This window comes from Podarcis gaigeae (assembly GCF_964106915.1).
Source record: "Podarcis gaigeae genome assembly, chromosome: Z".
Lineage (NCBI taxonomy): Eukaryota > Metazoa > Chordata > Lepidosauria > Squamata > Lacertidae > Podarcis > Podarcis gaigeae.
This window is the reverse complement of record NC_139691.1, coordinates 35,427,381-35,444,332: the sequence shown is the minus strand read 5'-3', so window position 1 is coordinate 35,444,332 and position 16,952 is coordinate 35,427,381. Positions and strand designations below refer to the sequence as shown.

The 16,952-nt window shown below is 38.3% G+C and overlaps 1 protein-coding gene across 1 annotated transcript in view; it reads left to right on the top strand.

Annotated features, from left to right (window-relative positions):
* DIAPH2 (diaphanous related formin 2) overlaps positions 1-16,952 on the top strand; it is a 340,556-nt gene that overhangs the window by 87,068 nt on the left and 236,536 nt on the right. Inside the window, exon 18 of the mRNA XM_083722729.1 lies at positions 1,508-1,622. Within this exon, the coding sequence (XP_083578855.1) occupies positions 1,508-1,622 (115 nt within the window). The remainder of the gene's footprint in view (positions 1-1,507; positions 1,623-16,952) is intronic.

Sequence of the window (16,952 nt, the reverse complement as noted above, 5' to 3'; positions counted from 1 at the left end):
AGGAAAAAGAAAAAGGTGTTGCCTGTTTATAGACATCAACAAATAAATTTTATTTCAAGGGGATTTGCTACCTGTGTGACTGTGATGTCATATACTTAATAACCCCACAAATAAATGTGAAATTAGAAGGATTATAATCACCCTTGGTACTTGAATATATTTATCTATCCGCGATAGCAATGGACATAACTTTATTGAACCATGTTTCTAATGTATATCATGAAGCATCTTTTCAGCTCTGAGCAATTTCCAAATAAGTAGATATATGTACAATTAACTGTTTACATATCTGCATTACCTTTATACAAAATAAGCAAAATCCGTAGTTTAGGGGCCAGGATCACATTTTTACGTACAAGTGCACTGATTTCTGTAAACAAATTGTTTCCAAAATTTATGAACTTTGGTATGACTTAGACATTTTCCATCTGAATATATTTAAAGAGTGAAAATTACAGGAGCAATAGCAGCATTTTACAAAGCCATCATAAACAGTTTTCATTATATCTGCACTAAAGGAAGGTAGTTAACTTTTTAGCCTGACATAGGCTATCTTGTCTATTTAAGGAGGACAGCTGCATTTTTTTATTTTTTATTTTTAGAACAATATCCACATATTTTGTCCCTTTTAAAATAAAATGTGGACATTTTCTTTGATTATTGCAAAGCACAGTTATATGCTTTCTTTGTTCACCATTGTGAGGTTCACTTCACTGATATAGGTTGTTTTTATAAATAGGTTTATTGCTTTTCATTCTAGTCTAGTAGCTGAGGCGGAGGATGTTGATATTTATGTGCATGATTTTATATAACTTCAGGACAGAAATTTAATCTAATGACACTTTTGAAGGTAATCCTTTCTGAAGTTTATATACATTAGGAATGCATGGCATAACACATTACTCTTAACATTCTGTCAGGCTTAGGGTTCTGATGTATAAACACCATGTATTATTATCTTATTCAATATGTTCAGAGAAATGCATTTGAATAGATTTTCATTTTATCTGCACATAAAATTATTGTACAATATAGGAACACAATGAGCTCTTTTGGACGGGACTGTTCAGTGTGCCCTCCATATGTTGTTGGACTACATTTACTATCAGCCTTAGCCACCAGTACCAGTGATCAGTGATTGAAGTTGTAGTCCAACAACACCTAGTGGGGCACAGGTTAACCTCTTCCTACTCAGGAAAAGTTCAGTCTTCATTCTGAAAACTTGTGAAAGGAAAGGGCTTAGATCAGTTTTTTCACCTTCATTAAAAAGCATCAGAAGGTGCCAGTTCCGTACTCTTTCCAAGTCTGTTGCACTATTTTTGTGAAAACTTATCTCTTTATGCTTACACTCCCACTTCTCTTTTGTTTGATGAAGAAGTTCGAAGCTGAAATACTGCTTTCTAAAAATTTTCCTGTTCTATTTTGTGGCTTACATCTTGTTATTGTCATGCATTGTACTTAACTGATGATTGCACAGTCACTAAGCACCTAACAAATTTTATTTCAGGTTGAACCACAGGAAATAACAGAGAATTGTTTTTGGATAAAAGCAAAAGAAGAAAAATTTGAAAACCCAGATCTGTTTGCAAAGCTGGCTCTCACTTTTGCTACACACATGAAAGGTAGGTACTTCGTTCTTTTCCCCTAAATAGTCTGTGAATAATAGATACGTAATTTTTTGCTTTTAATATTGTTATACCACCAGTGTGCATGGTGTTTTAAAAAGTAACATAAGCAATAAATAAATACCATTGGGCCATAATTCCAAGATTCATACAGTCTACATTTAAAAGGGGAAGATAACAGGAAAGAATGAAGGAGATGCAGGTAGGGTAACAGGTACAGAATATGTGTAAGTTCAGAACCTGCTAAACCAAGTGAGAGTAGCTAATGTGTCTCAAACCCTCAGTGAGTTAGGAACTTCCCTTTCATGCAAGGACAGGCTCCAGCAGTTAAGACCAATAGTAGGTCCAGTGTTCAAGAAAGTGGTTTCTTGTGCTTTAGAGCAGAGTTTCCCAACCTTTTTCTGACCGTGGCCCCCTTCTGACCTTGTTTCCTTCCTGTGCCCCCCATGGGCATAGCCAAAGGTAGGTGGGTGGGTGGGTGGGAATCTGCCCTCCAATAAGTAAAAATCAATACAAATCAATACACACCTGAGGTTCTGCCCCCCCTAACAAAAATCCTGGCTATGCCTATGCCCCCCCAATGGTAGAAAGGTATATATTTAAATGTTTTGTTTGTAAACATAACATGTTTTATTTTTTTTATAATTTATACAAAATACAGTTACATAAAATGATAGGAACATAATGAAATATTGTTGAAGCAGATAAACATGGAATCAGAGATTTGGAAGGGACCCCAAGGGTCATATTTCTAGTGCAGCCCCCTGCAACATAGGAAACTCAGGTAAAGCATCCATGACAGGTGGCCATCCAACCTCTACCTAGAATCCTCCAAGGAAGGAGAGTCCAGAAACCTCCAGGGAAGGGGAGTTCAGTCCAAAAGGCGCACAGAAAGTTCTGATATATGGAATAATTTTAAAAAGCAAGTGGCTTTTTAATAATTTTAAAAAGCACCTGACCCAAAACGATCTTGTGATCTGGAGGAGCCCTGGCTGCCTATATCCCCACACACCCTTACCTGGTAGCAAGGCCCACTGAACTCAGCATGGCTTTCTTCTGAGTAGACACTTAGTTATTTACTAGATGCAAGTCAGCAGCACCAAATGACCCTGCTTGAGTGGTGCTGGCGTGGATTTTAACCCGTTCCTTGTAGAGCTGGGTGGTTGCTCTGCAAGGTTGGGAAGGTTCCCAAAAGGTTGGGAAACATCTGAAGGCCTGATCTGCTAGGCGCTGGGGTGGATTGTACCCCATACCTTGAGGAGTCAGGCCCAGGCTGCCACCCAGCCCAGCACTGGTGGCAGCAGCAAGCAGCTCTGGCTCACTCAGCCCTACCCATTGCCACCTCTGGATCATGGGCTCTGCTGGTCTAAATGTGAGCCTCAGAAATCGCCTTCTCCTGCTGGAAACAAACCAGGACTGCTCCATGAAAATACATGCGGCAAAAAGGAGCGCTAGGCCCTGGTGGGCTGCCGCTTTACCTGCTTGTGATTGGACAAGCGGATAGCCTGCCAATCAGGATTTTTTTAATTTTAAAAAGTGTTTTTTCCTTCACTTCTCACTTCCCCCTGTGCCCCCCGAGACTCGTGGTGTGGCCCCCCATTTATGCAATTTTTTACCTGTGCCCCCCTTGGAATATCCTGGGAGGACCCAGGGGGCCATATGACTCCTGTTTGGGAAACACTGCTTTAGAGGGAAGTGAGGGGCAGATGGGCTTGTCAACCTGAGAAGGCAGCCCACCTGGGAGAAGGAAAACTGATCTTAAGCCTCCACTTCCTTGTGGGTCATCTCCAAGAGAAGAAAAGGCTAAGGAGTAAATCCTAAAGAAATCCAAAGTGGAGTCCCTAAGATGGCTGGATGGTGCTTTGGACAACTCCTTTAGCTAAGTAGTTCCCCATGTATTGTTCTGTTTTCCTTTGGACCACATCAGCAAGGTTGAGAGGGGGATATTGCTGTCTGGGCAGCCCAGGACCTTCTTACACATTTCCCAGGCTTGCGCCCTGGAGAGGTCACTTTTGATGCAGTGTTTTTTTCTAGAAAAATACATTCTGGTACTCACCATGAAGTTGTTACAGTAAGTGCCACACTTTTGAACAACAAAAAACAGGTGCCGGTACCCTTGAGTACCCCCAGGGGGAAAAACCAGCTGCTTTGGTGCTGCTAACCCAGTAGTTTGACCTAACTCCTAGAGGCACACTTGGTTATCTCTCAAAGACAGACAGATTCCAACTAGACTTTCCAACTGCTAAGGGTTGTAGAGCTTGAAAAGCCAAGGTTATGGGGCAGGAATGTTTTATAGAATCTGTTGGAGGAGAAAGGGCTATGTTGGGGTTTGAGTGAATGTAAAGGTGAGGATTAATTTATGTGTATAATTCTCAAATAGAGCATTATAGAATTATGCAGTTGCAATACGGTTAAAATTCTTGGAGTGAAGCCTTTATATACATATTTCCTGATAGAGGCCTTTCAGTCTCTTCTCATGTAGATCCAAATTGGGTTTCCTGGGTGATAAACAGACACCAGAAATAGGTTTTAATAAGCTTTTAGTGAGTATCATAAGATATGAAGTACAATGATTTCAAATTTGCTTATTCTAGCCTTTGGACACAAGGCATATTTTTGTGTAAATTGCATAACAGCATAGTAATTGTGCTCCTGGGGTATGCTAGACATGAATTTCCTCTACATGGCTAAGGCAAATAACTGTCAAGTGTTGTCAGGTTTGTTGCAGCATTGCTTCTCCAGTCAAATTCAGTTAAGAGATCTCTACTGAATGCAATAGTAATATATCAAACTCTAATTTAGGCTTAGTTCCCCCCCCCCTTCCTGTCTAGTTCTCTTCTCTCCCCCTTTTCCTATGTTATATCCAAATCTCCTTATACTTATCCCTGTTGAAAATGTAAATGGAGACATCATCAAATCCTTGAGGTCTGATTTGTTGGCTATATTATGAGGGATTAAATGATAACCATACATTAAAGTTAACCCAGAAGAAGTATTTCAACTGGGTGAGATTTATGGTTGGTAATAGTTAAGGAAGTGACAAGAAGTTGAGCACTAACAGGTCTAATAAACTGACGGCCACGATGAAAGCGTTTTAGCAGTGGAATTGCAGTGAAATATTAAAAACAACAACCTGCAACAGTAAAAATGCTGCTAAAATTATTTTTACCATAGTTTTGATTGCAGCAGATGTTGTCTGTCAGATTTCAAGCTGTGATATGGTATTGCTGGAAAACCAGGAAGGATTACCCTGAATGTTCACATCTGCCTTTACTACATCTATAATCTTTTTATTAGCCACTTTTAATTTGGCTATGTTACTAATTTACCATTACTTGTTGACTTTCAAATGTTGTTCATTAACTACCACAAAACAAAAAAATTTAAATAGTTTTTATAAACAAAATGTTGCTTACCTACAGACTTAATAATTTTGTTATCATATACCATGTTGGGAGTGGTAACCTGAGTGTTAAATTTCATTATCATTCCTAAACCTGTGTATTCACGTGACTATGTCTACAATAACTATGTGCCTCTTAAATAAATTCAGCAGACACAATTTTATATTGCCTTCAACTGACTTATTTGACGGTACATTTATAGCTTGGTGAATAGAGAAGCGGAACTAAATGATGCAAGAAGCCTTGACTTGTACTCAGGGTGGTCAGCAAGTTTGGAAACTAGATATAGCTGCCATGGGTTTAGTTGTTCCAAAGGCACGTTTTTGTGATGCCAAGATTGATAGCTACCATTATTTGTAATGTTGCATCTTGAAAAGTTTGAAACTCGGTTCAGACAAATACACTGATGTATTTTCCTTGTGTTCTGTACAGTGAAGTGGAAATATCTGTTGTTGTTGTTTTCCCCTATCAAGGGGGACCCTAAATTTCTGCTGTTTTCTTTATGAATCAGCACTAATATAGATGAATGCAAGATTATAAAGAAGGTCTTGACTGACAAATATGTGAAATTTATTTTTAATTGTGTGTCACCTTTCAGCTGAATGATGGGGGAAATTATAATCATAGCATTTGAATCCTCATCGTAATTTTTTTTAATGACTTTTGGGCTTTAAAACCCCCCAAGAATAATAACAAAATAATGTTAGGGGGAGGGGAGAGCAGCTCACTAGTGCGTGAGAACATATGTTTGTCTATACAGCTTATGTAACCTGAGGTATAGAGTTAAGCACTCTTAATTCTTTTATTGATTTTATTTAATCTTTGCTTGCTTAACTGTCAGCTAGGGGTGTGTCGCTGTGTGTGTGTGTGTGTGTGTGTGTGTGTGTGAAACAAACTGAATTTTAGCTTCCTGTTCAGGCTTCCCAGGCTTCCCATTCAGTGAAAAGTGGAAAATCCTTGCACCTTTTTAATACAGTTACAAGTGTGGGAACAAAGTGTAGACTTCAGTTCATTTGCAAATTTTCATTTTATATTTATAAACTCATTACAAATGTGATTGCAAATTAAAGTAATATGCAGGGGTTACCTTCATCTCGTCATTGCACTCTTGTCCCAACCTGATTGAACTTTTGCAGATATCTGATGTTCGATTTTACTTTTTGCCAGAAAAGCCTTTTCTAGTATGCATGCACAGAAGTTGTTTACTTTGATGTGGAACTCATGGTAAAATATTATGATTGGCAAATTATGGAAACACTTAAGTCAGATACATACAGAACACTTTTAGAAACAATAGCAGAAACAATTGACATGAGCACTGGTAGAAGCAGAAGGGACGTACCTCATTTGATAAACTTTGTTTCAAGTATGAAATCATAAGGGGAGGGGGCAGAATCCCAATTACTCAGGAAATAAGTAAAATAAAAAGGGGAAGTTCTGAAGAATTGTGTTAGACACATTGAATGAGTTTGGAGTTTTCTGTCTGTTTTGAACAGCAGACTCCATACCATATAGCATTGCTTCTGTAAGACCTTCTAGTTTCAGCACTGGTGGTGACCATTTTGCATGGGAGTTCTGTTGCTGGACCTGCGTGCATCAGCAGAGTGTGTATAAACACACCCCATCTTGCTCTGTTTTGCCTTCTTCTGGGTCCAAAAGTACCCACACGCCTGTGTGCCAATTGGACGTGCCTAAAATTATCGCTGCCTGTAATAGGTTGCTGTTTCTTTTGTTGGTGAAGACAGTAGTACAGTGGTACCTCTGGTTACATACTTAATTCGTTCCGGAGGTCCATTCTTAACCTGAAACTGTTCTTAACCTGAAACACCACTTTAGCTCATGGGGCCTCCCGCTGGAGAAGAGGCAGTAGCATGGCCATTGCTGATTGTCAGATGGAGACCAGACTTACTTTCCTCAGCCTTTTCTGATGCACCTAATGAACAGCAACCTTTGGAAGAACCATAGGGTTGGGGTATGACAAGATTTATGACACTTCCCCTGTACAACTGGTTGTAGATGGGCTTGCTTCTGGATAAGAAACTGGAACAACTGGGATGGTGCCACATGGGTAAACCTTGCTTCCAAATGACAAGGCGTAATACTGGAAAGTGATGGCTTCAGTGACAGGGTATACATGTGACTAGTGGTTGATCTTTTAGGGCTTTTTAAACAAATCTTTTTTTATACACTAAGATCATTTTATTATAAGTTGGTGAGAACCTATTTAGTATGTTTATAATTTATTTTTAATAAAAAATATTTCATTTTCTGGTATATACTTATTTTTTTCTGGTAGGAAGGCAATTACATCATACATACAATTACCTGTCACTGTGGGAGTGACTCTGAAAGGAGGAAAGATCTGCTTTGTCTCAGCAGATAACTGAACAGTTTACCTTTCTGTAAGAATGCAAATGACCAAGGGTGTGTGTGCTTCTGGAGCTATTCTCTTTGGATTTAGAATATGATATAATTGAATGAAACCAACCTTATAATTAACAGGAATGGATTTAAATGTGCAAAATGTGTTGGTGACAATAGGGCAGGCAAAATTGTTAAGTGGTTTCTGTTTAACTTATCAATCTTTCAATAATTGCTATCTGACGCATAGTTCATAATAATTGCGACTGGCTAAGTCACAAGATTGTTCTTAGACATAGTTCTGACTATTGTATTTTTTGGTTTCTGAAAAAGAGTAGAGGCTTAAAAGTAGCTATTATCTGGGTCTGTTAGAAGTACACTAAGATACAGCTTCATTGCACCTGCTGTTCAATACTGCTTCACATGTTAGCTCCTGTTATCTCTAACTACCAGCCATGCTGCCTAGGCTGATGTGACTTGAGTCCAGTAGCAACTGGAGGTCCATAGCAGTGAACCTTCAGCTGCCTGAAACTGATCAGTAAGCCAATTAAATATTTCTCTTCAGAATACTGTCTAGTTGTGATTCCTGCTTTGCAGGAGTTTGGTCTACATGACCCTTGGTAGTTTCCATGATTACATGATACTTTGTGCAGGATTGCATTGCGAATCCAACAACAGCTTGTGTCATGGAGTTGATCAAGCTCTTATTTTTATTGAAAACTTTAAAATTGATTGTTTTATTGGGGAAGTATCATATTTTAATACAGTTTAAATAATTCTAGTGGAGGAGGTGATGGGGACCTGAATTATGTTTGACCTTATTAATTTTAATTGTGCATGATTTAATAAAGGCAACATTATGACTTTACAGGCTACAGTATTCTTTATCCCTTTAACTAATGACCTTGTGAAATGTCACACCTTGTGAAATGTTGTGTCAGAAGAGTTCTTGATGTATTTAAACTCATCTTTGAAGGTCAATAATTCTATTAGGCCATTTTTTCGGGAATATGTTGACAGAAATTAGTGATGTAGCCAAATGCTAGCTGACAGTGTCACTTAAAAATAAGGTCTAGCAGTTTGGTTGACTTGAAAGAGACCTAACATAAAGACTTATGTTGGTTTAAGTCTGTACTTAAACCAGTTGAACAATTGAACAAAAAGGATTGTGTTAATTTTTGGCTCTTGTAATTTAGGTTGTGTATTCTGCCAGTGAAGAATAGTGATACTCTGAAGAAATTAATTTTGTGTACTGTAGATCAGGAAAGGTAGTAATTGATATATAAAAGCCTTTAATAGCTGTACATAATGACAAAGTTCCATTGCCAGTTTCTAGAGGGTGAGTGAAACTACTTCTTTTCTTCTTCTTGCATTTTGGTCATTTCACATTATTTGTGTTTTTATTTATTTGAAAAAATGTAACGCAGTATAAAATTATCCCTTCATCCATTTCTATGACGGCAACCCTGAATTTTAGTGGGTTTGTGTCCAACTACGTTATTACTTTCCTTAAAACTTAGGACAATTAAAGCATTGAATATATTGCAGCAAAGCTGTCAGATACTTAGCAACAAGCAGATGCTTCCAGATGAGAGAAACTTTCATGATTCTTTTCACTTATATTCAGGAATCTCCATATGAAAATATTTCTTCTAAAATTAGTAATATAAAATTGCATAATTTGGGTTGCAGGCATGAACAGATAAAACTTCCACAGTGTTTTGGGAGATAAAAGTATATTGGGCCATACTTACTTAAAATCAAATATTGGGTTCCTTCCCTTCCCTTCTGCACACTAGGCTTCCTCTGATTTCAGAACCAGCCACAAGAGGGCACATTTATGAACAAGACTGGTTCTTCAGTTGCAAATGGTTGTTAGTCACAAGGGTGATGTGCTTGCCGTGATGCAGGCATAGGCTTGGGAATCAGAAATCTCTGAAGGTGATTAATGGGAATAAAGGAATAAATAACCCTATGTTGGAGTCTTCTTGGCTTCAAACTGCAGGTGGCTCTCTTGATCTTCTGGATAGCTCATGCTGAATAACTTCAGCCCAGCCTTTTTTTTAATCACTCCTCACACCCCATTATGTATGTGAGTGCCACACAGTGGATAATGGATAACTGTTCAAAGATTAAAAGGCTAATTTTCAACTGGGGAATAGGGAACTGAAGCAAAACAGTTAGGTATCTCAGTATATGATTTATACGAATGTCAATATTGCCAGTGTTAGTGGAGAAGCTGCAAGATAGTCATATTACCTATGTGTGTGACTTTAGGACTGTGTCATTGTTTCATCAATAAAAATTCATTCATAAAGTTAGTTGTGGCTTGCCTTGCTCAGGTTTTTTTTTGGGGGGGGAGGGTTATAATTCTGGATATTTGATTTTTCAAAAAAATGGTGAATGGTTCCTTGACAAAGTGGCCTAGAACACAAATAGGATAACTTTCACAAATAGGAAGTAATTTAATAAACACTTTATCTATAGCAAAATTCAACCCAGACATTGAATCTTCATTCTCATTAAACTTTCATAGCCAAAATTGCTGCAGAAGTACATGGATTGCAAATTGACCTTAAGGATGATAGACGCAGCTTTGCTGCAGCTGGGCCATTGTTTAAAAGCTTCGCTGTGTGGGCCTCCCAGGAATTGCTTGTATGTTCTCTCTTTTGTGTAAGCTTTTTGTTTGAGAAGCCACTCTGCAAACACTAGCCATTCGATAGCACCTGCTTCTGTTGTAGGGTGTGTGAGTCTTATTTTGTTGTTGAGAGAGCATCAGTCCACTTCATTCATCCCTATACAAAAGACCTCAATAAGAAGCAGGATTCCAGTGACGCCAGCCCAAACCAATGCTTCTAGCAACATTGAGCTTGTAAACATTGAGCTTTCTCTGGTTCATCTTTTGTTCAACAGACATTTATATAGGAACCTATTTTTCAAAGTAAAATAGCCACCGTGGGAGTGTAGATTTATTCTCTTTCATAAGGAAATGCAGATAGAGATAGAGATAGATATAAATATAGGCAAAATGAAGTTAGTTTTCCAAGGCTAGTTTTTACATTGAGTTTATTACTTAAAGCAGTGGTTGAAGATGACTCGCAGATTTGTGGTCTTATCTGAGAGTTTTTAGTGAAATGTTTTGTAAGCATTTGTTTGGAAGACTTGAGAACCTACTTTAGGTTGTAGAATATTGACATCCTCACTTTTTGTAGCATTTAATGCCTTTACTGAATTCTGTTAGTGGTTAGCTTGTTTTATAGAGAGAAGTGTGTCTGAATTTGGATTCCAAAATTTGGCTCAGGTTCAATGTAACACTGAGCTGCAGCTTACTGCTGCAATCCGTGAGTGTGTTTGAACTTCAGGTTTACATGTTCTTCCACTCTTTCTTCTTCCTGGTGCATCCCAGAGAAGGAAATCCAAAGCAACAGTTTAGACTAACTAAACTGGTTTGCTGCTACGTTTGTTGTTTAAAATATGGGTTACTATGACAAGTCATTTACACTGTGATGTTGGATCTTGAATTGTTGAATAATCTAATTGATAGTATTATAGAATTATAGAGAATTCAGTATAAGCAAACTGCATTTTCCTCTTCACATATAATGGCAAATTGTGGTTAATGAAACTTTAGAAGCATGTGATGTCCTCTTCCTGGTGTTTGCTGATGAGAGGAGGAGGGAACGTTCAGCAGGCTCATACAAAAAATGCTAAACTCTAGCTTTGTGTTATTTCAGCACAACCATTGGCTACACAGTTTAAATCATGACACTCATTCCGTAGTTCCTTACTGCTGCTGTCTTTACAGTTGCTCCTGTTAGAGAATTTGTACAGGCTTTCACTCATGTGGTTGCTTCTAACAGCACAATTACAGAACATATAAGTCACTTGCATGTTTTGTTAATATGCGGCTGGAAGAAACCACATGACTGAAAGTCTGTACAAATAGTCTGATCAGTACAGTTATACCTTGGAAGTCGAACAGAATCTGTTCCGGAAGTCCATTTGACTTCCAAAACGTTCGGAAACCAAGTTGCAGTTTCCGATAGGCTGCAGGAAGCTCCAAGGTACAACTGTATATGCAACTGCAGAGGAAGTGGTAGTCATGCCACTAAGAGAACATGTAAATGATGACTTTCTCTTTGGTGTATGATGTGGGAGGGGCATTTTGCTGAGCCAAAAAATAGAGAAACAAGGCCTTGCTCATTTGTAGTCACTTATATACAGGAGTCCCTTTACCTTTTATATACTGTAAATTGCATGTATAGATCATGGCAACCATTAGAATTGATGAATTAAGAATATCATGCCTTGTGAATACCATGACCTGCCTTTGAAGGAAAAGCTGGCAATCTAGGACTGGTCTTGTATAATACGTGAGAGAAGGCAAAAGGGAGTTAAACAAAAATATGGATATTTAATGAATTCAGTTAATACACTTGAGATTTCTCTGCTTCAGTGTTAGTTCTTCCTAACCACCTTCTGATATTCGTGAAGAATTAATTTTCAAGTGATCCAGGCCAGGTGGGAATGTTATCTTAGCTACTTAGGAACACTCTGTTTAATATTCTCCATGCTAAAATTAAGTAATGGCAGAGGTGAGGAGGAATGAGTGAGTTTGGGATTTACAATCACTGAAGAGGTGCCTCAGTATAACAGTGAGCACTATATTTTTCTCAACGTTGTTGGTCTCCAAGGTCCCCATTAAACAGGATAAGGATTGCTACTTCTCAGAACTTGTCAGATCCATGGCATACAACTTGCATGCACAATTGAGGCACTAAGGACACTGGTCTACCTTTGTGATAACCTTGTTTATACATTTAGAGAACATATTGACTACTGTATGCATTATTTCTACAGCAGAACTAGAGCTGTTCTTGTAAAGGTTTTGTAAGAAATACACAGGAGGAAGGAAGCAAGAAGCTTTGGATTCTAAAATGTCTAATTCAGTCACAGTGATACAGTGCTCAAATGAACTGTGGCAAATTTAATGAGCAATCGAGGACAGAGACACATGTACTGGACACACTAGGGAAAGAGATTATGTGTACAGGGACTAATTAGCATGAAATATGAATACATTCGTATAAGTAGTCTTGATCTATGGGCCTCCTATATTATAGGAAATGATTTTTGCATGAGTTTAATGAAGAGAAATTCAGAACTTGGTCTGTGGTAGAGAATTTTAAAATAGTACTTGAGCTTTTGGATTTCAGGAAACTTAAATGTTGTGGGGGAAGTTGTGCTAGTGATGGCCTAAATCAAATCAAAAACATCTGTCTTTCATATTGCAATGTCAAAGCAAGACAATATATTCGTATAGACTTCAGTAATTTTATCTAATGAACATTAAAACCAGATATGTGAGGTGGGATACATTCGATTACAGCGGTACCTCGGGTTACAGACACTTCAGGTTACAGACTATGCTAACCCGGAAGTAGTACCTCAAGTTAAGAACTTTGCTTCAGGATGAGAACAGAAATCGTGTGGTGGCGGCGCGACGGCAGTGGGAGGCCCCATTAGCTAAAGTGGTACCTCAGGTTAAGAACAGTTTCAGGTTAAGAACGGACCTCCAGAATGAATTAAGTTCTTAACCCAAAGTACCACTGTATAATTATACAAGTAGAGCAAACTGTACTACTGTACTTTGTGACTATTTAAGCCAGTTCCTTTCCTCTTCAATTTCCTCAGCCTTCACCTCTAAGAAGCCACTCTGATTATTATAGCTACAGTACTTTGAAAAAAAGTCCTAAAGTGTAATTTTTATTCACATCAACTATAACATTGCAGATAATACTTTAATGGCTGCTCTGGCCGACTACATTTCTCTCCACATGGCTACTCCATTGTTTGTCCCTCACTTTTCCTCATGGCTTCTCTCTATTCCCCCCACATCTCCTCTCTCATTTCTCACCTCATTGGTGTTCCCGTCCCCTTCTCATTGCTCCTTCCCTTCCTTCCCTTCTCATGATTGGGAAGGCCATGTCTCTCTTTGTCTTTTCTTTCTCTCTCACCTCCTCAATGTCCCAGACATACAATGAAAACACTTTCAGTACTTGGTTGGTCTCTAAGGTGCTACAGGAAGGATTTTTTTTTTTATTTTGTTTCGACTGTGGCAGACCAACACGGCTACCTACCTGTAATGAAGACACTGCTAGTGCCTTTGCTCAGGTATCATAGAATCTCAGAGGGTAACATGGACAGCTTGTAAGAAACTGGCGGCTGCTTCCTCAAATTTTGTACAGTGGTACCTCAGGTTACATACGCTTCAGGTTACATACGCTTCAGGTTACAGACTCTGCTAACCCAGAAATAGTGCTTCAGGTTAAACACTTTGCTTCAGGATGAGAACAGAAATCGTGCTCCGGTGGCGCGGCAGCAGCAGGAGGCCCCATTAGCTAAAGTGGTGCTTCAGGTTAAGAACAGTTTCAGGTTAAGTATGGACCTCCGGAACGAATTAAGTACTTAACCTGAGGTACCACTGTATTTCTGTCACAGAGGGGAATAGAGAATGTGACAGTTTTTTGGTATGACCTTGAGGACACTGTCGTATCCATGGGCACCATGTTGGGAAAGCCTGATTTAGTGCTACATTTGCAAGCTAGGATGGGCTTGATTGAAGACTTAGTGTTGCAAGTACTCCCCCTCCTCCCCATGAACAGCTGGACTTTACTAACATTTAGCTGAACTTTCAAGAATTTAGCTTCTTGTTTCATATGATTTAGAGGTCTTGTTTTAAAAGAATCTTAACAGTTTCTAAACAAACCAAAATGGGATGGTTCTGAATGCAGGGGGTGCGGAAACAGTACTTAAAGTTCTTAATGTAAAAATGTTTCATTGTACTCAGTGCATTTCAGAATTAATGATTTCCTTCATCAGGGACAAAACTTTATACCAGCAACGTGCAAAGATTAACTTAGAATGTTTTAGATTTAGGTAGGTAGCCGTGTTGGTCTGACACAGTTGAAATATATAAAAAAATTTAAATGTCCAGTAACACCATAGAGGTATCTGAACATGAAAGCTACTGGACAATTTTTTTTATTTTTTAAAAAATATTTTGACACTGTTCTCCTTTCCCTTGCTTTTAAACACGCCACCTTCAAAGGACCAGGTGTGCAGCCTAGGGGTCATTTTGGACTCACAGCTGTCCATGTGCAGGTTAATTCTGTGTCGAGGGCAGCTGTCTACTAGCTCCATTTGGTATGGTGGCTGAAACACTATCTGCCTGTGCACTGTCTCGCCGGAGTGGTACATGCTCTTGTTATCTCCCACTTGCAATGCTCTCTACATAGAACTACCGAATACATAATTCATCAACTAGACTGGTGCCTGGGAGCAGCTGCCAGGACCATATAGCACCAATTCTAAAGGATCTATACTGGGCCAGTATGTTTTTGAGCACAATTCAAATTGTTTGTGTTGATTTTTAAAGCCCTAAATAGCCTCAGTCCTGGCCTCAGGTAGAGACAATCCTTCAGGAGCGTCTCTACCTCCACTGTCCAGCCAAGACAATGAGATACAGCTCTGAGGGCCTTCTGGCAGAACACTGTGAATCGTGAAGCTACAGGGAACCAGGCAGAGGGCCTTCTCAGTAGTGGCACCCGTCCTGTAGATGTCACCCCCCATCAGATGTCAAACAGACTTTTAGAAGACATCTGAAGGGGGCCCTGTTTAGGGAAGTTTTTAAAGGTTGATGTTTTACTGTGCTTTTAATATTTTGTTAGGAGCCACCCAGTCAGATGGGGGCATATAAGTAATAATAATAATTATCATTATTATAATGGGTTGTGAAGATGATTTGTTTAGCTAACTAGGGACTGTTATATACCATAGTGAAACGAAACACTCGCAAAATCATGACCATGAGGGAGAAAGAGGGAATATTGTATCTGTGTGCATGTGATCATAGGTTTGTAGCTTGAACATCTACCAGTTTGTTTGTTTGTTTGTTTGTTTGTTTATTTAATGTTATGTTCTACCCATCGTTCCAAGAAAACCCACTTAAACTATGGTTCAACATTATATGTGAATCTGCACACAGAGAGTCATTCTTAGAGGCCCTGAATTAATTATATGGATCTGAAATAATGAATATTTTGGGTGCCAATATTTGACACTTTCTTATGGACAAACTTTTATTGTTGCACAAAAAGAATGTGGGTATGACTTATCAATTTATTTTTAATTTTTGACATACAGTGGTACCTCAGGTTACAAATGCTTCGGGTTACAAACACTTCAGGTTACAAACTCTGCTAACCCAGAAATAGTACCTCGGGTTGAGAACTTTGCCCCAGGATGAGAACGAAAATTATGCAGCAGCAGCAGCAGAAGGCCTCATTAGTGAAAGTGTGCTTCAGGTTAAGAACGGTTTTGGGTTAAGAACGGACCTCTGGAACGAATTAAGTTTGTAACCCGAGGTACCACTGTACAATAAATTTCTTGTAGGATATCAATGAATATTGAATCTTAGCGTTCATCGCTAAAGCACAGTTGGGCATAATGCAGCCATTTTTGCCTAGGAATGATTTGGATTTCTTCAAGTGTATAGCTAAGAATTAATTTACTATATAATAGCATGCCCAAAAATAATCAAAGATCACAAAGATTCTAAAGGCACTGAAGAAATAAATATTCTTGAAAGCTGATAATCGGAATGAAATAGATGGTTTAGACATATTTTTCTTAATAATATCTATATATATATATATATTTCATATGTGTGTGATGTTTTCTGCCAAATTCATGGGCAATACTAGAAATTTCTAAAAAAAATCATACTATCAGCCTAATTTTACGTCCCTGTTCTACACACATATTATATTTTTCTTTCAGAATACAATATTTTGAATTATGGGTGGAAATTGACAGTAAAACTGAATAAGGCTGTTGGCAGACAGCTTCCAGTATCTAAAAGTGTGTTGATTAGACATTCTGAGATAATGTGGCATTTGTGTCTTACCAGAATACTTCAGTCTATGCAACAAATGATTAAACACACAAGAAAACCATTCATAAGATGCATGTCATAAAAATACTAATCTTTTGTGTGTAATAGTCAGATCTTTTTTAGTCATTAAACTAAAACTAGTTTTGATCATCATTAGTGAGGAACAGGATGCTTGATGAATAATTTAGTGATTGATTTTTTGTATTGCCTGATGTATGTGTAGCCACAGCACTGAGTATTGCATGTCACTATTGCATCTATTTTAAATAAATTGTCAGTTTGCTGATGAGTACCACAGCCATCATATTTATTCTCTATATTTTTGGAATTGGTCTAAATTTCTCATATTAATTTCTCTATGAAGTTATTATATTGAATTTAGTGAGGTTTAGTTTTACCTACTAAATATAAGAGAAGCAGCATAAAAACTTTCATTCCTTTTTATGACAGTGTAGTAAGAACAGGAGCGCCTGGCAGAGACTTGACCTCTTTGGTTTTATGTAGTGTTCTCTTTATTAGCTGAACCACTGTAAAAGTAGACATATATGTGAAGCAGGTCACACACACACACACACATACACACACGAAAATTGTTTTGCACATCAG